This window comes from Eutrigla gurnardus (genome assembly GCF_963514095.1).
Source record: "Eutrigla gurnardus genome assembly, chromosome: 9".
NCBI lineage: Eukaryota > Metazoa > Chordata > Actinopteri > Perciformes > Triglidae > Eutrigla > Eutrigla gurnardus.
The window spans coordinates 2,232,320-2,257,036 of record NC_139923.1 but is presented as its reverse complement, the minus strand read 5'-3'; the positions used below and the strand labels follow the sequence as shown (position 1 = coordinate 2,257,036).

Below are 24,717 nucleotides of genomic sequence, written 5' to 3'. Positions count from 1 at the left end.
ACATCTTTCTGCTCCTTTACCAACATGTATTCAATGTATCGCTTGAGTATTCGAGGAAGTTTGATTTTGATGTGACTTTGATTGGGATTGTGTCTGAAAAGGAGGGAGACACAGACGCGACTGAGACCAGAGGGATAAGGGTAAACAGATTTTAAACTTTTATTATATATAAAACAAAACGTTAAATCGTTTCTGTCCTTCCAGAGTCTGCAGCGTTGGGCTCAGAGGAGGGTGACGTGAGGAGGGTGACGGTGACGGGCCCTTGGCACAGCGTCCGGGTCCGGGGCAAAGCAGCAGTGCACCCCGGGCGCATGGCACATCAAGCGGTCGGGTGCACACTGATGCCGTCCTGCAACTTCAGCGAGACACAATCACCGCCATCAACAACGTTGCAGATGAGCTACGGCAAACGCGCACTGTGTTGCAAGAAATTGCCATATTAATAAAACAATATGTTAAAAATGAACATTTTTGTCTTCCTTATCTTACAAACGCAGCATGACATCCTCACAGATTCTTGCGCCCTGTTGATACCCCTCCAGTCGGGCAGGGGGCCAAGGCTCATCATGCTGGGGACTCTACCACCTTTGCCGGGTGGTGGAGTCTGCCTCCTGAAGTTCGATAAAGTTGCACTCTCCACGCTCCACGACTGAGTGCGCACGAGCGTGGCACTCATTATAGCGCATTTCCTTTGCGCTCTGGTGGTTTAAAAACGAGGATAAAGTGTAACAAGTATACGATGGCTTAATGGCTGTATGTATGTGTGTTGATGACATATGCACAGTAAATAAGGAGACTATTTAGTTATTCCCGCTGTGTTCTGCAGTGATCTAATGGAGGGTATTTGTTGTATCCTGTATTACATGCAGTCGGGCCGTCTCCTCCTGCTCCTCCTGCGGTGACAGCGCTGATTCAATATTTCGAAATTATTTTGATTTAAGATACGGGTTGGATTTTAAAAGAAGGTGTTTATGAAGTTGAGTTCCTCATGATAACGCGGATCTAACGTATGAAATGGAGTGAAATTAAATGTGTGCGAGTCATCAAAACTATATTAGTTCTTCTCATGTTTACTTCCTACAATCTGACATCTGTATCGCTGATTCCCCTCCAGTCTCCAGAATGTGCGTACCGGTACGCATGCTTCAGAGTTTGCTTACGGGTACGCACACTTTCCCCTCAAGTTTGTTTTTTATAGATCACAACCTTTGCGTGGAAAGGGGCGTACGCACGTTTCCAGCCCCGTTTTGTGCGTACGCAAGCTTTATAAATGAGGCCCCTGCTCTCTGGTCTCCCAAAAAAGAGCATTTTGCACCTTCAGCTGCTCCAGAACTCAGCTGCACGTGTGCTGATGAAGACCAGAAGGCGGGCTCACATTACACCGGTTTTAGAATTGCTGCATTGGCTCCCTGTGCACTTCAGGATCAATTTTAAGGTTCTTTTATTAGTTTTTAAGTGTCTTAACGGCCTTGGGCCTTCTTATCTGTCTGACCTGCTTTTACCATATCAGCCCTCGTGGACCCTGAGGTCCTCCGGTACTGGTCTTTTATCTGTTCCCAATGTTAGAACCAAAACCTTTGGTGAAGCCTCATTTTATCATTGGCTGTGGAACAGCCTGCCGGAGGGCCTCAGGGCCACTAAGTCTGTTGATGCTTTTAAATGCAGGCTCAAGACTCACCTTTTTAATTTAGCTTTTAACTAAGTCTTTTTTATTCTTTTAGTATTACTCATTTATCCTGTCCTGTCATTTTACGTTGTCTTTTAATTTTCTCTTAAAGGTTTTATTATTCATTTACTTATTTATTTTTGTTTTGCTTTCAGTAATTCATATTAACATTCATTTATGTTGTTTTAGGAGGTTTTTCATTTCTTTTATTATCTATTTTATTTATTGTCTCTTAGTTTCCAGCTCCATTGTTCTCCTCATGGGGGCCCTCCACTCCGGGAGCTCTGTCTGGCCTGCCTGCGGGGGTGCCGTTCTGGGGATTGTCGAGGCCTGGACAGTTGGGGAGTCCTGCCCCAGGGCTTTATGGCCGTGGTATGGGTCCCTATCTGTCTGGGTTGGGGTGGTCTCTGTGGCGGTGTCCCCTGTAGTCATGGGGCTTGGACGGCCCTCGGTCTGCGCCGCCTCCTAGCCCCGGCAATAATCCACGGAGAGCCCGCTGGTCTCGCTATGTCAACTGGGATGTTATGTGTGTGGTGGAAGACACACGAAACAGATGTCTGGTGCTGGTCACCAATGTCCATGAGATTTTGCCGAGTGTAGCGAAGTTCCACAGAGTTAACAGAACTAGCAAAACTAACAAAAAAGACGTACAAAACAAACAAGCACTGATACGGAGAGCCGTGAGCCGCAGCGACTATGCACGCCACCATCTTGGAATGCCGCCATCTTGGTATAATGGGGGAATTCAGTATTGCGCCAATTTCACTCTGAACGAGCAGCCTTGGTTGACCCTATTTCTCTTGAAGTGCTTGAAGAGCAATGGAATATGGTCTTACCTCATGCATGCTGGATTTGGCTAATTTCTTAGCTCCTGGGTGCTGGAGATGTTCTAAAAGGATCTGATATTTATACTCCCTGGTAAGATGGGGGTGATTGTCAAGGAGGTTATCCAAAGCCATTTTCAGGAGGGCAAAGTCACTCTCTCGACCACTCTTAAACACAGGAAGTGAGGGCCTTGGTATTCCATAAGCAGAAGCTATGAACAGATCCATAGCACTGGGGGTTTGAACATGTGAGTTAGCAGATTGTGGCTGGTGAGATGACAAGTCTTGCATCGGTAGTAGACTACCAGTGAAAGTGGGCTTAGCAGATGTATGGTGACTGGAAGAGAATATGACCTGGGCAGGTGCATGGCGAATGGACCTCAAGGGTGCAGCTTGAGCAATAGCTAAAAAAGGCAAATAGGGTGCAGCTCGGGGAGTATCTACAAAAGGCAAAGAGGGTGCAGCTCGGGGAATAGCTACAAAAGGCAAAGAGGTCATAGTGGAAGCCTGATCAGGGGCTAAGCTTTGCTGGCTTCGTTAAAACCTGGTTAGGGTTGCTTCTCTCGGCTTCCCTTTGGGGAAGCTAAGTTGGGAAAACAGGGGGAGTTGAAGCTGAACAAGAGTCAGAGTCAGCATATATCAAATTTGGAGGAGCAGGAGTGAATATCCTAGAGGGAGGCAGGTCAATGAAGGAAGAGGTGGTTGCGTTAGGAAGAGATGAGGTATTAAAAGCAGAAGCTCCACCAAGGTGATAATCCTTAGAGAGATTCTGTTTAATGAAGTTAGAAACAAGCTGGGCTGCCTCAAGCTCTTGTTCTTTAATTTGAATGTGTTGGTTCATGTTAACTTGTCTGACGATTCTCTCTCTCTCCTTGTGTGCATCCTCTTGCATATGCTGGGCAGATCTGGCTTTCTCATCAATTAATTTACATCGTTCATCAAGCTCCTTCTCCTCTTCTCTTTGTCTCTTAAGCTCATCCAGCTCATCCTTTGTCCTTTTTTCCTCAAGAATGCTGGCTTGAGTATCACTCAAATTAGAGGCATGGCTGCTCCTTGAATGCCTACTAAGTTGAGAACTTGTAGGTAGACTAGAAGCTGACTTGGTGCGATAAGCCCTCTTGCTGTGATGACTCTGAGCCATGGGACTGTGAGGATGCCTTCTGCTTTGGCTGTGGCTGAATGCCATAGTAGTCAGGGGGCTTACATTCCTTTTTGGTCTAGCCCCTGGATCATGGCTAATTGTCTCGGTGTGGGTTCTAGCTGATAATTCACAAGATACTGATGGCAAAGGGCTTTGGTGCTCTCTCTGGGAGGTAGGCAATAATTGCTCAACAAGTGAAAGGTGAGGCTCTGTTTGGTTAATAGGTGTGGGTGGCTTAGGTAATGTTTGAGACACTTCTTGGGTGGCCTTATCCATATTAGACTGGGTTGGAGGGTGGGTTGCGTCTATTATACCTTGGGATCCATCTGTTTGCTCAGTAGAAGGAGCCTGACCTACTGGTAGACTTCGATGCAGGAGGAGCTACCAAAGTAGGTCAAACTGAACCACCAGTCAGTGTCTCATTTGGGGATATTGGGTGACTAAACTTGCAGTTTTGAACAGTAAATGTAAATGTAAAGAGAAGAGCTGTAACTTCCATTGAAATAAGGGCGACACTTTTAGACCATGTTGTGAATCATGGTCTCTCATTGAGACGGGATTTGAGGGTGCAACCCAATCTGCAAAGATCTATAGTTGCGCCTGTTATGTAACAGGTGAGAGTTGCATCCTTACAGTAAATGAAAACATTACAGGAATTACTGTATGCATTGTAATTATAGAATATTTACACAGATATATACTAACAGTTTTTACTGTAAAATATAGTTTTACAATTGGACCCAATGACTTCTTATGGAGGCCTTATATATGGGGGGGAACTATGAATGTAATGTCACCTAGTACCAGGAAGTAACAATATGAACACATAGCACAATGATTGGTGCAGCTGAATACATCAATAAATAAAATAAAAAAGCAATCTGCATAATGCAGCTTGTTTTTCTCTACTAGTCGTGAGTTAGAGGTGGAGTATCAAGATGTGTCTGCTATTTTAGAGGATGACATTGGCCTTGAGTAACTTCCAGGGCACCAAATGTGTGCAAGCCATCTTCTGAATCTTATATCAACAGTTGCAGGAACAGGCAGCAAAACATACAAGACGCTGTCTCAGTCTGCTTTTGCAAAATGTAATGCTCTGTGGAAAAAAAACAGCAGGTCAACCGTGGCACGTGGAACGTGAATGCAAATTGCACTTAAGCGCCTTTGAGTACATAGAAAAGCGCTATATAAAACCTATGTATTATTATTATTATTATTATTATTATTATTATTTACTTCCTCTGACTCAAACAGACCTGTTGGAGCTCCCTGTCCCTTGCTGCAGAAAGGTTTGTGTACATCCAGAAGGAGCAAGGAGAAAAAGCAATTTGCAATGTATGCACAGCATTAAAGATAAAGATGTAAATTGGCAGAACTCACAGTGTTTGTTAAAGAGTAATGAAACAGATGTCAGCATTGCTGATTAATGGGTGAATCCATCTGTCTTAAGTCGCAATATCATTTTGTTTTCTTTACATGGTTGTGTGATAATGGTAGTTGATTTGAATGAAACTGTTCTTATTTATTTGTTTATAAATGGACAATACACAATACATATACTGTGTCAGAAATAGCTATACACTTTTTTCACCTATCTTTTATAGGCTCAATCCAGCTGAAATGGGATTTCTGGCCGAGTACGCTGCTGTAATGAAGCCTGTTGCCATGGCCCTTAAAGTGATGGTTCGGAGTAAAATGCACCTTAGGTCATTTCCACCAAGACATCCAGCCAAATACCCCCTCGGAAGCATTTTTAGCGATGGTCAGCCAAGTAGGGCTATCAGCCGAATGGCTTAGTACTAGCGCAATGGTACATCTTGATTATCCTGTAAAGTACCCCATTAATAATGCATGGAATGTTACCAAACTTCTTTGCGAGAGTTTGAAAACGTTTCACTGAATTTTTATAAATGCTTGTATTATCAGGTCAACACTTGTCAACACTTGTTGACCTGATAATACAAGCATTAATAAAAATGTGTTGACCTGATAATACAAGCATTTATAAAAATTCAGCAAAACCTTTTCATACTCTCGCGTGAAACTCGCGTCACGGCATCGGCTGTGTAAACACGGAAGTGGCGTCTATGCTGCGGTAGCATAGCAGCCGAGGATAAAAGCTATCAGGCAAGTGTTCTTTTAAATAAACTCCTGGTGTACTTACAAACTTTCAAATGCCTCATTTTGTGAGTACAGACCCTATGTGTACTACTGCCGAAGTTTGGTAACATTCCATGCATTATTAGTGGGGTAATTTACGAGATATACCCACTGTACCATAGCGCTAGTACTAAGCCATTCGGCTGATAGCCCTATCTTGACCAATGCTGACCATCGCTAAAAATGCTTCCGAGGGTTTATTTGGCTGGATGTCATGGTGGAAATTACCTAGGGTGCATTTCACTCCGAACCATCACTTTAACATCCTCTAAGGGGACTCAAAAGTACATATGGGTTTCCTGCTGCCAACACTTCACTAGATAGAGAACAAGCTGAAGAAGCTGGAGTCAACTTGCAAAGTGTGTAAACCTCATTGATGCCCTGCAGGATGAGATCCAGAAAAGTTTTGGGGTGTTGATGAAAGAACCTAAGATGATTGCTGCAACTAACAAACTGACTTGGGAGCAAATAAAATAAATATAAAAACATAATTCAAAGTGGTAAGTAGGCTGTATGCTGACACAGATACGTCATTCCCTCTGATGAGAATCTGTATCTCTCATATAAAACATCGTCAGACACAGACAAAAGGGTTTTGCCGGTCTCTGTACACTCTAGTTCTCCGAAGAGACCCTCTCACGATCCACCAAGCTTCTTTTTTTTTTTTTAGCGCACCAAGAGAGCTGATTGGTCAGTAGGCGGTGTTTTTCTCCACGTTGATCTCTTATCAGGAACATAACCTGCTCCGGAGCAGGTTAGCTCCACAGCGTAAGTTACCATGGTGATCTACCCCGGTAAGAAGTGAACCAGCGTCGGAGGACGGAAAACCCAGAGTTTAACGCTTAAGTTACCTCGCTAAGCCCAAATCCTGCTTCGTAGTACAGGCCCCAGAAGTCTTCAATTCCAAAAATAGGCAAAAATCCCCCAAAAAGGGTGGGCAAGGACACAGTCTTTCTTAACTGACCAGCCAAAATATATACAAAGTCCAAAAATGCTTCAAAAGGCAAAACAGTAACAAAAATCAAGTAGTACAAGTAGCAAAAAACAGAGGTACACTTGGAGAACTCAGCAAAGTCACAAGCACACTCATGCTCCTTAAATACCCTGACTCATAACAATCACACAGGTGTAATCACTCAATCATGAGTGGAGACAATTAACAATTAACAAAAGAAAGAATAAAAGAGGAATAAATGAGGACATCTAGTGGCAAAAGACAGTTACTGCAGCTGAAAGTTCCTGGGTCCTGACAATGCCTGTGTCGTATTAAGACATGATGACGTATGTACAAGAGGCAATCGGGCCAAGGCCCGTTTGGGTTGGAGCAGTGTGAGTGCAAGCCGGCTGGGGACTCCCTGTGTGGGGGGGGGGGGGGGCAATCGTGCCGAGGCACAGTACGGATCGAATGGCCCTGGTGTGAGTGCACCCTTAGGCCAAAGTTTTTGGCTAGTGTAGACAGCCAGAGGCTGTTCACCTTGGAGACCTGCAGCGGATATGGGTACGGCCTGGCGCAAGATTTACAGCTTCTCCCCCGGATTTTCAAGGGCCAGGTACATTTCATTACTGCTGACTCACAATGGAGGATCAACAGGCAGAGAAAGAAGACCATTCAACTTCCAGTCCAAGAAAAAGAAACAACAAACTAATGGAAGTGAAGAAGGAAAGTCATCAAGAAGCAAAGTGACGCCAACGAGGGAAAACCACGGACCTCCTTTCAGTGTGGAGCATATGAAGACATCACACAGATGAGAGACAGTCACAGAGGGAGGGAGATGAGTCCCAGAGGCTCGCCTGCAGTTCCATCTACTGCCAGAGATGCCGCTAGAAGCAATGCAACTCAAATCTTACGGAGTACCACTTTAAGAAGAATTTGTAGACCTAATTCTTTTGAAAAGTATTTATCTTGCCACAGGCATTGACTACATCAAAAATCACCTGAACACTGACTTGGATGATGATGCCCGTACAAACAGCAGCCACGGGAGGAAAAGCACAAACAGGAGAGCTGGAGAGGTACCTTTCATGTCCGTCCAGGTATGGATCTGTTGCATTCCTTTCCTCAAATCAAGAAATTGTCGCTCAAAGTCACCACAAGTCTTCCAGCATCTGCAGCCCGTGAAGGACTTTTTAGTTTTGAAGGGCTCCTGTTCACTGCCAAAAGATCACAGCTTCACTTTTCACCAAAACACACACACAGACTGAGACACACATGAGAGTGGGGAAGTCAAGACACCTGAAACGAGAGGAGGGGTTCATACAGGGAACAGGAAGTAAAATAAAATAAAACAGAAACTCAACAGGAGACAGAAACTCCAAAATAACTAGATTAAATAGGAACTGAAGAGAAAATCACAAGACCATGAACGAGCCTTATGGATCTATGAAAGGGATTTTGGTTAGGGATTGTTCGTTATTTATGTTAAGACCCCCTGATATCATTTATTTTGACATGACCCTGCAATCAACATGGCAGAATTAATATGACCCCCCCCCCCCCCCCGAAAATGTATCAACTATATATGTCACATCCCAAATATCGAGTGACGAATGGTCAGTTATTAATATTTCACATCAAGAACATCGTGTGACGAACATCTGCTCCAGTCGCAAAAACTGTGTGTGTGTGTGTGAATGTGTGAGTTAATAGTCGTATAATATGACTGCCCTGTCATAAGAGCACTACTAGATATGATTGATTACATGAATGTCATAAGTGCGCTGATAGCTCAGTGGTAGAGTTACTGCCCCATGTACCAAGGCTCCCTGCAGCAGTCCCAGGTTTGAATCCGCCCTGCGGTCCTCTTTTAAAGCATGTTGTCTCTCTCTCGTCCCTTTAACTCTCACGCTGTCCTCCCGCAATAAAATACTATATTTGAAATGTTGCTGTTTTCATGACAAAAGTTGAGGAACCCCCCCCCCCCCCCCCTTCCTATTTTCCTCCGGTGGTCCATTCCATAAATACTTAACATTCCGTTATTGATCCTATATATGATACATGACAAGGCAAGAGAAAGAAACAATGACAACAATTAAAGGTTTACAAATGCAGTTCAAGTTAATAGGTACCTCCAGAGTGCTCTGGTTGGGCTCCGGGCATGAAGGTCTATTGTGTTTGTGTGTTGTGTGCAGTTTGACCTTTGCTCTAGGTGAGAAAAGAGGAAAAAAAAACCTTGTCATGGGTCTCTGACATCACTGCAAACAACTTTTTCCAAAGTCAAAAATTAGACCATTGTTGCATGTCATTCCTCAGCTCTCATATCCTGTCATCTATTAAAAAGTCAATCTAATTAAAAAAGTTTCAAATGATAAAAAACAAAAAAAACCACCTTCATCACCACTCAGTTTGGCCTGCTGTTATTAATTTTCTTATTGAATCAGCTGCTTTGCATGTTACCTGCTTAGACTGCAGTTTGTCACACACACACACACACACACACACACACACACACACACACAGTAACCTTGTACAAAGATTTATTTTTTGCAAGCTCAGCAGCCAATTGTGTCAAAGCTAATTGAAGGCGTTTAATATGCTAATGAGTGTGGAGGCTGACAGATATTCAATGTTCATTCCATCATGCAAATGTGGAACAGCTGAATATTTTCATGCTGTGTTTATGAATCAGCTGATCGATAAGCTGATGACTCCGTGCTCTGTATGTTCGATTGACAAGTCTGTTAACACATGACTTTGGCTTGTACAGTACACGTAGGGCTGAATACTGATTTGATCCTGATGTTCTGACAGATTGATTGACAGGTCTTTAAACCCGCCACACCAGCTGTAAATTGAAAACATGTCTGTTGACAAATTCTCTCCATGGTTTGGCACATCTGGGCTTCCGTACCTGTCTTCTTTTGTGGCTTTGTAGCTTTGACCATGGAAAAGAAACATCTGTTATCATTATTGTGTAGTAATGTATGTATTATGTAATTCCAATAATGTAACATCTATCCATTAATGAATCTGCGTTTAGCGAAAATGGATTTGTGTGCGTGTGTGTGGAGCCAGATTTAGGCAGTCTCCATCTATAATAAATAATATCTTATTGAGATGCCAATGTGTCACTCTTGTGTTATGTTGTTTTTGTTTGCCCAGGGACTTTGTTACCACTTCTGGCCTCGCGGTAACTGCAAAACACAGAAGTGGAACAACCTCAAAGACAAATACAATAGACATGACGGTCCGTCCGAAGAGCTGGTTCTTTGAAATCCACTGAACCTGTAGCATCGTGAGTCGGCATGCAAATGGGTCGACTCTTTGTCAAATGTAGAAATGTCCACTAATGGAAATACATAACCTGCTATTACAGAGGCAACGGCTTTGGAAGGGAGCCCATTTTGTTCTATAGTGTCTAACATTAGTCTCCTGGTCCACTAGGGCCTGAGCATGTCTCAAAACACTCACACAGCACCATGGCCCGTGACAACTGCAATAGCTGTCCACAAGACTGAGTCCACAGCGATACAGCGACTCTTGTCATAGCTCACTTACCCAAACAAAAGCTGGTACCAGCAGGTTTTGAACCAATCCCACCCAGCAGGCCGACTCTCTTTGCAACCGAGTGCTGTGGTGCCTCAGACCGTACAATCAACCAATCCCATAAACTATTGCGACTACCCAGTACTCTCTTATTGACGAGTGCTGCTGTGACCAATCCCATTAACTCAGTTCTTCCCGACCGAGTGCTGCAATCAATAGAAACCATAAGCCATTGTGAGGTTTTATTTGTATAGCACATTTAAAAACAACAGGAGTTGTACCAAAGGGACATGTCAGCTGCTATGGAGGTAAGAGCTGGACTGTTGGTGGGCAGATGAGATGAGTAGCCAGTATTTTTCCATATTCTAGGTTATTGTACACAGTGCAGTTTGTCAATGGAGTAGTGGATATCAAATTGTTATGCATAGTCAAGACAAATTAAGTCAACTTTATTTGTATTGTACATTTAAAAGCAGCAGGGACAAACAAACAAAAAACAAGGGGACTATTCATCGCCAGGCCAAAAATATGAAACTTACCACAGACAACAAGGATGGAATTACATGATGTGTCTATTAGTTTCACAGAGTAGTAATTAATACCCTATTTTCAGAAGCTTAGGGACCCACCCGCAGGCAAAGGGGTAGAGGCCGGCAGTGTGACTGATGCCACCTGGCAGTGCTACATTGCTATGGATGCTGCACTCCAGGGGCAGCACTCAATTAGTCCCATCCTGGTTGTTGCGGCAAACCCCACTCACTACAGGTGGCACAGTCAGCACGTCAACCTCTGGCCTTTCTGCAGAAGAAGCCAGGGCCAGCCAGCCAAACAGGAAGAGGCCGGAGGATAGTGAGACTCTACTGGTGTTCCTGAAAGTGCAGAGTAGTAGGGAGGGAGAGAGAGGCAATGGCGAGAGGAGGGGGGAAGGGCAGCTATAGAGCCAACAGAGCAATATCTGTCTCTCTTCAAGAAACAAATTCATAAATATTCTTCATTTTGAAATTCAACCCAGGCAATTCTTGACACCACCTGTGTATTGTGTGTATAAAATAACAATATAATAATATATAATAATAATAATATAACGTTTACTTGCGTGTAATTATTTACAGGCATGCAGTTAAATTAGTCAGAAGAAAAAGAACATTGAAAAAACACATTCATCAACACTGTCGTTCAAAGGTTCATCTGGCACGAGTAAGTCCTCTCAGATAGATTATTTTGTGTTTAGTGTTTGCAAAAAAGAAAAGAAAAATGAAAAGAAAGGCTGAAAGAAATATAGGTTCCCAAAGTATTTACAGCCCAAATGCACCGTTGTGGTTCAGTAATGATTGAGGTGCACTTGTGTTTTTCTGGACTGAAAAAAAAAATGTAAATCTAACTTTCACAATTATAGATTCATCTGCTGATTATTTCTCCAATAATCGATTTATTGTTTGGTAAAAAAAATTAGAAATGCAGTCACAATTAGCCAGATCCCAAAGTGACACCATCATATTGTTTGTTTTGTATATATTTTGAAATATTAATATTATTAAAAGGAAAAGTAGCAAATCTTCACATTTGAGAAATAGTTAAACTAATTGCTTCAGCTGTTAAGTCTTAAAATGTGTGTTTAAAGCTGTCAAGTCATTGACCTGGAGTAAAAAGTATGAAATATTTCTCTCTGAATTGGAGTAGAGGTAGAAAGTGGCGTTAGATGAAAAGACTAGATTAATTACAAGTACCTCAAATGTGTACTTGAGCGCAATGCTTGATTAAATATAGTTGGTTACATTCCAGCACTCCAGGACTCTAACTCTGTCCAGCTCTCTCCTTGCTGTCTTCTCTGTGTATTGATGCCCCAGCAGCTGTTTCCATCCATGACGGTGCTTATTAAGACGTTCTGTGCAGCTCGGTGACTCGACGGTATCGGCACTGATCGACCCCCGTGTCCACTGGCCCGAGGAAGATGGATGGGGCATCAAAGTTCGGACGAGCGGCTCATCCAGAGGCGAAGTTTTGTCCCTGAACGAAGTTCAGTTTTACAGGGAAGAACACGGTCTTGGTTCTCTGGTTCAGAGGGGATTCAGGGCAGGATTTTGCTCTATGTATAGTGTCTGTCCTCAATGTGCCCTCATCCTTAATATTTGTCTTATCTTCAATAAAGTAATATGATTGTCTGTTATGTATAGCTGCTCATTGATTTTGTGTGACCTTTATTGTTGGCATCACTTCCTGCTGTGCACGCCACTTTCTTTACCCACTTTGAGCTCTTTATGGTTGCTTTACATTTCACTTTCCTTCTCCTGTCATGATTTTACATGTCGTTTGCTTTATTGTAACTTTAATGTTACATCTGGAACAGAGACATTTGGAAATTAGCCTTTTCCTGTGGACAGCATGACTGCTGGCTAGTTCCTGTCCAAGTATTTCACCAATTTCCTGTGGTGGAGGAAGTATTCATATACTATACTGTCAAAAATATGTAATTATTATCAGTAAAATTAACTTTACTCAAAGTAAAAGTATTGATTGCGCAGGTATATGTTCCCTTTTTAAAATAGTCTATGTAGCTTAAGAAGTAGGAGAAACTCCTGAACACATAAAGGAAACATCACAAACATTCAACATTAATACATCTGGAGTTACGAGGTTTTCACTATACAGGAAGGGGGTGAAAAACTGTTATCTGTGAGTTAACTAAGCTGTCAGACAATGTAGTCTAGTGGATCAGTAGAAAGTAACAGAAAATCAAAAACACAATTTTGAGGTACTTCTACTTTAGTACAATACTTAAAGTCCCAGTCGGCAACATTTGTTTGATCATATTCACTGAAGCTGACACTACACTCCGATAGAACAACATAAATCATCCGGTTTTAGAAAAAAAAGCGCGCCTCTACGTGCACGTAGAGCCTGTTGTTTGTTTTGCAAAAAATCGACAGCCCCCAGATCATCCTGTCCAATCAGCATGCAGGGCTGTGTTCGTGTACACACAGAGCCCCTCCCCCCTCGGGTCGTACCACTATCACAGGGGGGAGGCGGAGGGAAGCAGCAACAAGCTTCCAATTCCTTGTTAAAAACCGAAACGAGGAGGTCAAAACAACCAAGGAAAAGAAAACACCGGTGGAAAAGAAGGAAAAAAGAAAGATGGCGACGGTGCCCGTGATAAAACCAGAGTCAACATCGGACCTGCGTTTCAAAGGTGGCGTGATCTAAGGGATTTCAAAAGGCACGAAGTCGAGGGGAAGGAGCTCGGTGGTCGTGGGGGAGGAGCGTGAGAGTTGTAAACATTCAAAATCTGAGTGCCCTCGATCCGCCAGACTTGCCGACTGGGACTTTAAGATATGCGGTGGAAACTTTCTGTTTTTATTCTATTGAGGATTTTCCAAGCTCTACCAACAGTCTGCTGAGAGGTGGACAATATGAAATGAAAACAACACAAAGAGTTGTGATGGATATTTGTTGTGTAAAACCACGTAAGAATAAATACAATCAAAGAATAAAAGGTTTTTAATTTAATTAATTTTTGTATGTTGTATGTTGTTTTTACAATATCATGTTTATATGTATATAACAAGTCTACTCTATTTCTATTCTATTTTTTACATTTTTTAATTTATATTGTTAATTTTTGCTATTGATATTATTACTATTGTGTTTCTTGTAACATACTGTGCTTTGGCTGCTGTGGCAAACAAATTTCCCCGTTGAGGGACAATAAAGGAATTCTGATTCTGATTTATCAGGCCACACCTCAAACAAGCTCTTGATTCAGAAGTATTTTCTTGCAGATAGAAACAATGAAATAATGAAACCTATACTAACCAGGTGGGCTGTAACAGTTGTCTGATTTTACACTGTCTTGAATGCAGCTATTGCAGTCATAGGAATAAATTACACTATCGACTTAATCGATCATATCAATCAGTGCTGTCAAATCTGTCATAGTAGTAAGTAGCAATGTTACACAGAAAAGAAACTAGTGATTGAGACCATAAATCCATGTTTACTGAGATAATAAATCTAGTAAGAAGAAGGGTCATTCTCTCATAGACTTTTATACAATCAGTTTCCCCCTGATGGCCAGTAGAGAGAATACAAGTCAAAAAAGCAGAATTAGCTTCACTAGATCCTGAGGTGAACTTTGATGAAATTTCAGGTGAATATCATGTCGGGCGTATGAATGACTGTGTCCTCAGGGTGATGACGAGACAGACAGGGTCCTAAATGGTCCTCATTATCTATCAGGACGGCATGGAATTGCAGCTTCAGTATAATATTTGGCACCCTCATTTGAAACGTGAATAATAAATGCCGACTGTGAGCATCTCTGCACAAACCTTATATTTTGGTTCATGCAGTAACTTGGCCAACACTGGTTGTTCTACTCTGTGTGACTGATGTGAAATATGATCAGAGGGGCAGAGTTTTTACCACCATCACTGAGATTGGGACTCATGTATGGGTAGAGTTTCTCAGTGAAGGAGCAGCCAGTAAAGGAGTAGATCAGAGCTTCAGCGCCAACATCATAAAAGGAGACCAGACCCTCCTCATAGTCCACAAACACCCCCACCTTCTCAGGCTGAGACTTCAGAGAGAGTTGGACTTCAGGATCAGCAAGAGCTTTGTACTCACTTCCATTCCTCAACCATATGGTCCAGTAGCCATTCTGAGGGCTCGCCGTGATTTCTCCCTTCCTGTTGATGGACTCTCTCACCACTCCTAATTCCCACTTAGGCTTCCCTTTCACCTGAACCTCGTAGTAAAACCTTCCTGAAGTCAAACTCTGCTTTGCTAAGACACCAACACAATGATCAAATCTATTTGGATTGTCTTGGAGCTTCTTCCGAACATCCCCATGTCTAACCTGTTTCCCATCATCAGACAGAATGAGTTTGGGATGTGCTGTATCAGGATCGAGTGTCACATCCACCGCAGACCGCCGGACCCTCTTCAGTTCGGCCTCAGCGAGCAGCTTCTGCATCTGTTTACTGAGTGTCTCCTCCAGCTGATTCACAGCTCGAACCACAGTCCCCTCATACGAAGGTGGAGAGAAGCTGACTTCTGTCCAGTCCTTGGTGGGTGCAGCAGCTTTTAGGGATGGGAAGCTCTGGAGGAGATGGAGGGGGTCCTCAGAGCGTGAGAGCTGCTCCACCTCAGTGCTTCTCTTCTTCAGCTCACAGATTTCCTGTTCCAGCTCTTTGATGAAGCCTTCAGCCTGTTTCTCTGTCTTCCTCTGCTTCTCTTTGATGGTGTGGATGAGCTCGGCCTGGCTTCTCTCAGCAGACTCCTTCAGAGCGGTGAAGACCTGAACACCATCTGCCATCTCTCTGTCTCCATCTTCCTTACTGAGCTCCGCTGACTGTTTGATCTCATGGAGCTTCAGTTGTCTCTTCTGGATCATCTGATGGATTTCAGCATCTGTCTTCCCCAGCTCGGCCTTCTTTCCTTCACATACATCTTTCAGAGGAACAACAATATGGGTCTTGTGGTCTAAAACGCTGCAGAGCATGCAGACACACATCTGGTCGGTCTTACAGAACAGCTCCAGAGGTTTATCGTGCTTCGTACACATCCTGCCTTCCAGGTTCTCCACAGGGTCGATCAGCTGGTGTCTTTTCAGGCCTGACGTTGTCAGATGAGGCTCCAGGTGAGTCTCACAGTAGGAGACCAGACACACCAGGCAGGACTTCAGGGCCTTCAGTCTGGTTCCAGTGCAGACGTCACAGGGAACTTCTCCTGGTTTGGACTCTTGTTGCTCTGAGCTGCTGCTGCTGGCTTTCTGTTGAGATGACTGTTTGAACTGAGCAGCCATCTCAGAGATGAAAGTATTGACCCGCAGCTCAGGTCTGATGTTGAAGACCTCCTTACAGTTGGGACACTGACAATGGACATTGAAATTCAAGTGTTCGGTGATGCAGGTTTGACAGAAGTTGTGTCCACATGGTATGGTGACTGGATCAGTGAACACATCCAGACAGATGGAGCACAAAAACTGATCTTCAGTCAGCACACAGCTGGCAGCCGCCATCTCTACAAAATGAGAAAAAAATTGTTATTATGCAATATAATTGCAATTTGCTGCTAGTGATAGAGAGCTCAGATGAACAGTTCAGCGATAGGGGTGGGACAAAGTGTCGATACGGGAATATATTGTATAGCTTCCTCTTGCAACACATCAAAACACTGACCTCAAATATTGATATATTTATAAAAAAAAATATGCAGGCTTTCTCAGTGGATGTGTTGGGACGGCTGAAAAGAAAGTAGTTAGCTACGCTAGTGTGTTTAGCACAGAGTTCGATTAGCTGCCCCCCATACCAGAACCTCGCTGGTCTAGGAAATACCCACTCTTTGGTCCCCTTAACAACACATCACTGCAGTTCATTTTTCCTCCGGCTCTTTAAACAGACGACGAGTTACTCGGTTATCGCTTCCTCCATAGAGAGGCAAAGTCATATTTTTTTTATTTTGGGACAAATATGTACAGTAGTCAATGGCGAGTAGAGGTTTGTAGAGTAACCAAAAACTGTACTGTAAAAAGTACTTAAATGTAAGAAAGTATTACTAAAGTACTGAGTAACTCCTGAATAACTTCTGATTAACTGTTTCAATGATCAGAGCATGAACATAAAATAGACAAAATATCAATGTGCAAATTAAAATATTGCCAAACAATATCCCTCTCACTAAAACAATAATAAATTAAATCTCTACAAAATAACAAATGTAACTTCCTGTATTCTGGTGCATTTGAACCTGGTTTGATACTTTTATCAAACCGCGCGCACACACACACTCACACATATACATGTATGTGTGCAGTGTTTCCCCTACCATTGTACAGGCCTGGCGGCTCGCCAGGCCAAGGAGACCTGCCGCCAGGCCAAAAAAAAATCAATATACCAAAAATAAGCCACCTATCAATTCATTCATAAATCAATAATCATTTACATTAGGAGCGCCTCCGCGCAGCACAGCAGACTTGCTCCGCAAGACGCGCGGCCGCAACAATCCTCGCCGCGCGCTCCCGCTACGTTCTTCTTCCGTGTACTCGCGCTTGATGTTGTTCTGATGCCGTTCCGCCTCGTTAAACCACCACGATGTCGCTTTCTACTTTGAAAACACGGAACGTTGACACTGTATTTTGATAAGCTGTTGCACTCTTCAGACTCGTGGTGTGAGCGGAACCGGTCCATAGGGTCCATAATATTTATTTTATTACATTATTATTATTATTTATTTTTACATAATAAAAATGCCGCTGTGTGTCTCCGTCCAAAACCCGCTGCGCTCGCGCTGTCTGCTCGCACAGATCCGCTCGTGCGCACATGCGCTGATGCAGGTCGAGTGTTGTCGAGAAATATAAGCAGAGACGGCGCTCCTTAAAAACAACATCACGCCATGTGTGTGTAGTATTAGGACGTGATGACGTATGTACAACCGGCCAAAGCCCGTTTGCCCCCCCCCCCCCCCCCTATAATATAAGTTATAGTAAACCTATAACTTATATTTTACTTGATAAAATAAGACAATATATGCACTCATATGTCATTAATGTGATGCTCATCATTTTCCAGACATATTTTTCTGGACCCTGATCATTTCCATCAACCGGCACCTTAATAAGTCACTCTCTCCTTGTGATCTTGAATACACTCTGGTTGAACAAAAATGTTGAATGCAAATATAATAATTGCAGAATTGCAGACTGCTTGCTGTGCCACCTGACTTAATCCAACTGCACCAATACACCATCCCACACGTCTCATTTAAAATGCCGCACATCTCGGCCGTTCATGAAAACAAACGATATGCCTATTTGCATATTTAACATTAACTTTCATGCAGACATATAGTAATTGGAATAGTGTTGATAAATGTGTGTAGACAGTGATAATTGAATGATATTTTTTATTTATTTCAATCATGTTACAAACTTGACAAAAACGAAACTAAAACCACAAATGAAAAGTAAATAAAGCAACCGGTCAAACAGGAAGGAGGGGCTGCTGGACCTGAAGCCGGTCAGTGAACCAGCTGTTTATAAAACCAACATGTGGAGAAGTGGACGACGCGTTTTTTGTAGTCCATTATTGTAGTTTCTCCAGCGCAGACGCACGTCAATCGCCGGTGCCGATCATCAGCTGTCAATCATCAGCGGCCGCGTTATAATGACGTAGCTTAGTGAAAGTCCGGTCGGATTCTCTGAGCACCGCGGTCGACTATTCCTAAATCCTTTTGAGTTCTCCTATCGCCTTTCCTTAACCCTGTGACGTTTTCACCAGAGGTCAAGGAATAGGAGATAGGAATAGGAGTTTTCCAGGGGTGCAGTCGAATAGTCTTTTTTGCTTAGGAAGGTTCCTAACTGAAGAAGTGACCCGGAAGTAAACAAGTGGCCGCCATGATAAGAGCTGTTCGAATTCTCTAAATGCATAGGAAAGGAGCTCCAATGCTTCCTTTCAGAGCTCCTTTAGCATAGGATGCAACGGACCTTCCTATGCCATAGGAAAGGAGATTACGCCGACCCACAATTCTTTGCGAGAGCAACATTTAAAGTGCCGCACACCTTGGCCGTTCATGAAAACAAACAATATGTGTATTTGCATATTTAACAATTACTTTCATGCAGACAGAGTAATTGGAATAGTGTTGATAAATGTGTGGACAGTGATAATAATTGAATGCTTTTTTTTTTATTTATTTCAATGATGTTACAAACCGCGGTCGACTATTCCTAAGTCCTTTTGAGTTCTCCTATCGCCTTTCCTTAACCCCGTGACGTTTTCCCCAGAGGTCAAGGAATAGGAGTTAGGAATAGGAGTTAGGACCTTATTTTTTGAATATTCGACTGCACCCCTGAATTCTGATGAGTTCCCCTCCCACCTTTCGGGGAAAACGTCACGAGGTCAAAGAAAAGGCGTTGAGACCGGGAGTGCAGTCCAATAGTCAAAAAATAAGGTCCTAACTCCTATTCCTAACTCCTATTCCTTGACCACTGGGGAAAACGTCATGGGGTTAAGGAAAGGCGATAGGAGAACTCAAAAGGACTTAGGAAAAGACGACCGCGGTGCTCAGAGAATCCGACCGTACTTTCTCTAAGCTACGTCATTATAACGCGGCCGCTGATGATTGACAGCTGATGATCGGTACTGGTGATTGACGTGCGTCTGCGCTGGAGAAACTACAATAATGGACTACAAAAAGCGCATCGTCCACTTCTCCACATGTTGGTTTTATAAGCAGCTGACCGGCTTCAGGTCCAGCAGCTCCTCCTTCCTGTTTGACCGTTTGCTGTATGTTTCATTTGTGGTTTTAGTTTCATTTTTGTAAAGCTTGTAACATGATTGAAATAAATAAAAAAAAACCAGTCAATTAGTATCACTGTTCATACACATTTATCAACACAATTCCAATTACTATATGTCTGGATGAAAGTCATTGTTAAATATGTAAATGCACGTTTGTTTTCATGAACGGCCGAGGTGTGCGTCACTTTAAATGTTGCTCTCGCAAAGAATTGTGGGTCGGCGTAATCTCCTTTCCTATCGCATAGGAAGGTCCGTTGCATCCTATGCTAAAGAAGCTCTGAAAGGAAGCATTGGAGCTCCTTTCCTTTGCATTTAGAGAATTCGAACAGCTCTTATCATGGCGGCCACTTGTTTACTTCCGGGTCACTTCTTCAGTTAGGAACCTTCCTAAGCAAAAAAGTCTATTCGACTGCACCCCGGCTTTGTAGTCTCATCCTCCCCGGTGAGCTCACTGAGCTGCTATGTTTCACCAGGCTCATCTTGACTGCCTGGCTGCATTTGATTGGGGAAACGGAGTCACGTGAGAGGCTTTGACGGAAGCCTCGGACAAAAATCAACAGATCGCGCATTGAATAAAAAAATGAGTAATCAATCAAATTAACGAGCGGAACGTAGTTCGCTTATTACTTTATTGATTTAAATGTAACGGAGTAAATGTAACACATCTGATGGCGAGAGACACATTTGTTTTCATCCCGTTGGATGTTGTACCTTGAATAACACATGTCTATTTAAACGATTATTTTTAATCTCAAGAAAATTGCATTTTCTTGCATAGCCATTAAAGTATTTAAAGTGTGAAGTGTGTAATAACAGAAAGACCGCAGCCAAGTCAAGTCAAGGCCTTTGAACACGCAGCTTTTTGTGAGACACAAATCTCCCTCTGCTGGATCACTCCGTTTATAAACTATAGTTGTTTTTTGTGAATTTTCCCGACGAATATAAATTAAAAACGCAGCGGACTCCGTGTGTAATAATTCTCTGCGTAACGATTTTTAACGACGACGGAAGAAAATAACACACACACACAGTGTGAAATGGCCTTGAAGCTTGACCAGATATGTAGCTCGAGCATTATTCTCTGCAGGTCAGTGAACTCACCAGTGTTTGGACAGATGCTGCTGTGTTGTTGAGAAAAACCTGCTGGATTCAGTTGGGTGTTGCTTTCAGAGAGAAACGGAGAGACTCGTCTCGACTGCAGCTCTGCTGCCTCAGACAAACTTTCACTTTCATGTGAGGAAACGTGACGTTGAAGCTCTCCTCTCTGTGGTGCTCCACCTCTCAGTGGCCACAAGAGGAAGTATTCAGATCCGTTACTGACTTAAAAGTACTGCACTACAAGTAAAAGTCCTGCATTAAAAATCTTACTGTCCTGTGAGAACCTCGTATCTCTAAAAAAAAAATCATCCCTGTTTTCAACTTTGTGACGATGCATTTTCCAGCCGATCCAAGAGGCTTTTTAAAAAGTTTATTAAACTTAAGAAGTTGGAAAATGTTTACAGCACATTAAAGGAAACACTTCATCTGGAGATATGTGGTTCTCACGGGACAGGAAGGAGTAACTAGAGCTGTCAGACCAACGGAGTGGTGTAAAAAGTACAATATTTGCCTCTGAGATGTACATGAAATGAAGAAAAATAGGAAATTGCACTCAGTGGACCTTTTGACATCTATGAGAAAACCTTCCAGGCGACCCAGAGAAGATATTTTCATCAAGTCCAAATTTCATGAAAACTAATTGAATTATGCCTCTTCTTTCTAAATGAGCTGAGAGATGATTGTTATGGGCATAATAATACGCTGGTGTTTCTCCAGGATAAATGGGTCCCTACGTGCCCACTGATGATGCAGATCTTGTCTCATAAATCATTGAAGTGAAGGAATTCGAGGTAATTCAGTTCTACAGATAACAAGATCAGGTGAAAGCTAGGAGGCTACAGTATATGGCTGGACCGTGTGTTTAATAGTAGATCAGATAAACTTCTCAACCGTAATTATTATTTATATCACACCACACGAAATAAAATCTGTCTAAGAATTGGACTGTTGAGATGAGTAGCCAGCCTTATTATAGATTTTAGTGCATATTGCAGTTGTGCGTATGAAATGTTAATACATAGTCAAATCAAATTAAGCTTTATTTATACAACACCTTTAAAAACAAGAGTACAAACATACCCCAACATTTAACTTTCAGGCTCTGATAAACAGGGCACTTCTCCAGCTTTGTATTTCACATTACACACAGCAGCGAATGATGTCTATGTGTCGAGTCTTCAATACGACTTTTTCTGCTGATCCGATTCTCTCTGACGAGTGTGCACACAGCTTCATGAGCAACGCCCCATGGTGATGTAGTACACTCGCCTGACCGAGTAAGTCAGTTACTTACTTACTTATTCAGCCACAGAGCCACTTATACAGCTGACCCTCGATGGTCCAGCCAAAAACACCCTCACTGACTCACAGCTCATCTGAAAATAGCAAAAAACAGGATTCTGAGCATGCTCGCTTCAGATATGACATCATGAGATGACATCACCAAATGAACTGTTGCACTGTTTTTCTCATTGTGCAGCGATGTAGATGTGTGAATAACTTATTCAAATTGTTTTGCTTAGTTCTGTTACAGCCCCAGTGCTGTGGGTGTGTTTTGTGCTATTTTCTTTGTCCCATACAGATGGCACCCTCATCATCCCCTTCTCCCCGTCACTGTGTGGAGCGCCACACCTGAGGTTACTTGCCAATTAGGCAACTGGCATAAGTTGTCAGGGGGCTGGGGTGGGGACATGCAGAAGTCTGAGCACCTGGGGCCCGGTCCAGAAAGTTTTCCTGAAACTCTGAGTTTGTTAACCCTGAGAAGAGGGATACTCTGAGTTTTCCGTTCCAGAAAGAGAGGTAACTCAGCCTTTAGGTCAGTTACCATGGTAGCTGACTCTGTGAACCCAACCTGCTCGCTGGCAGGTTTTCTTCAACAAACCCTGAGTTTCTCCTACATGTCTCCGCCTTTTCCCAGAATCTGAACCAACTCTGGAGAAATGGCTTGTCCTTTCCTCGTCACCCTTTTCGACATGGAAGTGCAAATTATCAGAGTAGCCTTAGGGTGGGGGAGAATTTTGAGGCCGCATATCGACGTGCTTTCATACCCCAACGGCTTTTTATTTGAGCGTTACCGTTTTTCTTCCCACTCTATTTATTTAACCAACATCCTCCACCCTTTCATGTCATAAATTGTCCACCTGCTCTGCAGATGGAGCAAATCGTGTGCATTGCCCTACGATTCTTTGCTAACGGGAGTTTCCTCTATAACATCGGCGACGCAGAACAGGTTGGCAAAGCCACAGTGTGCAGAGCTGTCAGGAAGGTGACATTGGCCCTGAAAAGACTCCTGCCCACATTTGTCATCTTCCCTGGCCACAGACCTCTGAGGACCATCAAGGAGGAATTCTACAGGATTTCAGGTGACTGATAATATGGTATAAATCATTAATTTAATGTTGACATTAGAAATAATATTTTATATACAGTGTATTCTATTGTGCTGTGACCTCAGACTCATGAATAAATGTTTATGTTGCAGGGTTTCCAAATGTCATAGGCTGCATTGATGGAACGCATATCCCCATTATTGCTCCGTCTGTTAATGAAGGGGACTTCATTAACAGAAAGTCGTTCCACAGCATTAATGTGCAGGTACATTGTCTCCTGTCTTACAATATCAACGGCTAAACATCACAATACACTTCATCTAATATCTCTCATTCTCTGCATTGTCAAGATCATATGTGATGCAGCCTACATCATTTCCAATATTGAGGCAAATAAAAACACCTTATTCAGATCATTCCTTCTTTATTTCCTACAAATACAAATGCAAGAATTAATATTGTTCTAACTATTTACATCATTCAACTGTGACCATGCACCAACCTCTAAACACCATTCCAGCAATTCAATTTTCAGGTCAGCCTGACGAATTTGTTGCTGCAAGAGGGCCATTTCTAGGTCACTCTTGTCAATTTTATTGATGAGGTACCTGTGATAGAGCTCCTTCACAGGTAACTAGACGAAGAGGGATTGCATTAAAGTCTACAGTTTTACATTCAGACTTAACCTGGCATTTACTTTACTTTACTTATAGAGCACTTTTCCTACATAGACATGTAACACAGTGCTTTACAGAAAATAGAAAAAACAATTACAAATAAAGTCCCTCCCTCCCACCCTCCATACTACGCACGCACACGCACGCACACACACACACACACACACACACACACACACACACACACACACACACACACACACACACACACAAACATACACACACACCTGCATACTCTCACTACTGACAATAGGGAGACATGGCATGACACTGATGATTAAGGAAACGCTATCTTTGGGCCCATCCACACTGGGAGGAGTGACCTCAGGGTCCGCGAGGGTTGATATGGTAAAAGCAGGTCAGCTAAATAAGGTGTGAGTTCTGTAATAATTGGAGATTTAAAATACTCTTTTTGGGAAGACCAGAAAGCAGGGCATTACAATAATCTAAACGACAGGAGATAAAAGCATACATCAGCACCTCCATACTGGCCTGAGAGAGAAACGGGTGGACTCTGGCTATGTTCTTAAGATGATAAAAACCTATTTTCGTCATATTTTTGATATGTGGAATAAAATTCAGCTCAGAGTCAAAAATCCCGCCCAGATTTTTTACTGACTGTGCTGGTTTAAGATCTTGTAGTTTTGGTAAAAGTTTCTCTCTCTGGCCTTCAGGACCTATAACTAAAACCTCAGTCTTGTCCTGGTTGAGCTGTAGGAAATTCTCTGCCATCCATGACGTAATGCCTAAAATACAGTTAAAAAGGGCATCAATTGGCCCTGTGTCATCAGGAGACACGGCGATGTACAGTTGAGTATCGTCAGCATAACTATGGAAGCTGATGCCATGCCTCCTGATGACGTCCCCAAGGGGCAGCATGTAAAGATTAAAAAGAAGTGGACCTAAAATTGACCCTTGGGGAACCCCACATCCAATTTCATGGGTTCCTGAGGAACATGTATCCATACGTACATAAAAGCATCGGTCTGTGAGATAAGAACAAAACCAGTTAAGAACAGTACCAGAGATGCCCACCAGGTTA

General features: G+C 42.8%; 1 protein-coding gene across 1 annotated transcript; it reads right to left on the bottom strand.

The window, feature by feature from the left end:
- Positions 1 to 10,508: 10,508 nt before the first annotated feature.
- Positions 10,509 to 20,815, bottom strand: LOC311017909 (E3 ubiquitin-protein ligase TRIM21-like). The gene is made up of 2 exons (XM_084016559.1): positions 20,672 to 20,815; positions 10,509 to 16,292 (listed from the first exon to the last, which is right to left on the bottom strand). Exon 2 carries the CDS (start codon positions 16,288 to 16,290, stop codon positions 14,644 to 14,646), a length of 1,647 nt encoding a protein of 548 aa, XP_083872685.1. The 5' UTR covers positions 16,291 to 16,292; positions 20,672 to 20,815; the 3' UTR covers positions 10,509 to 14,643.
- Between the last annotated feature and the right edge of the window lie 3,902 nt (positions 20,816 to 24,717).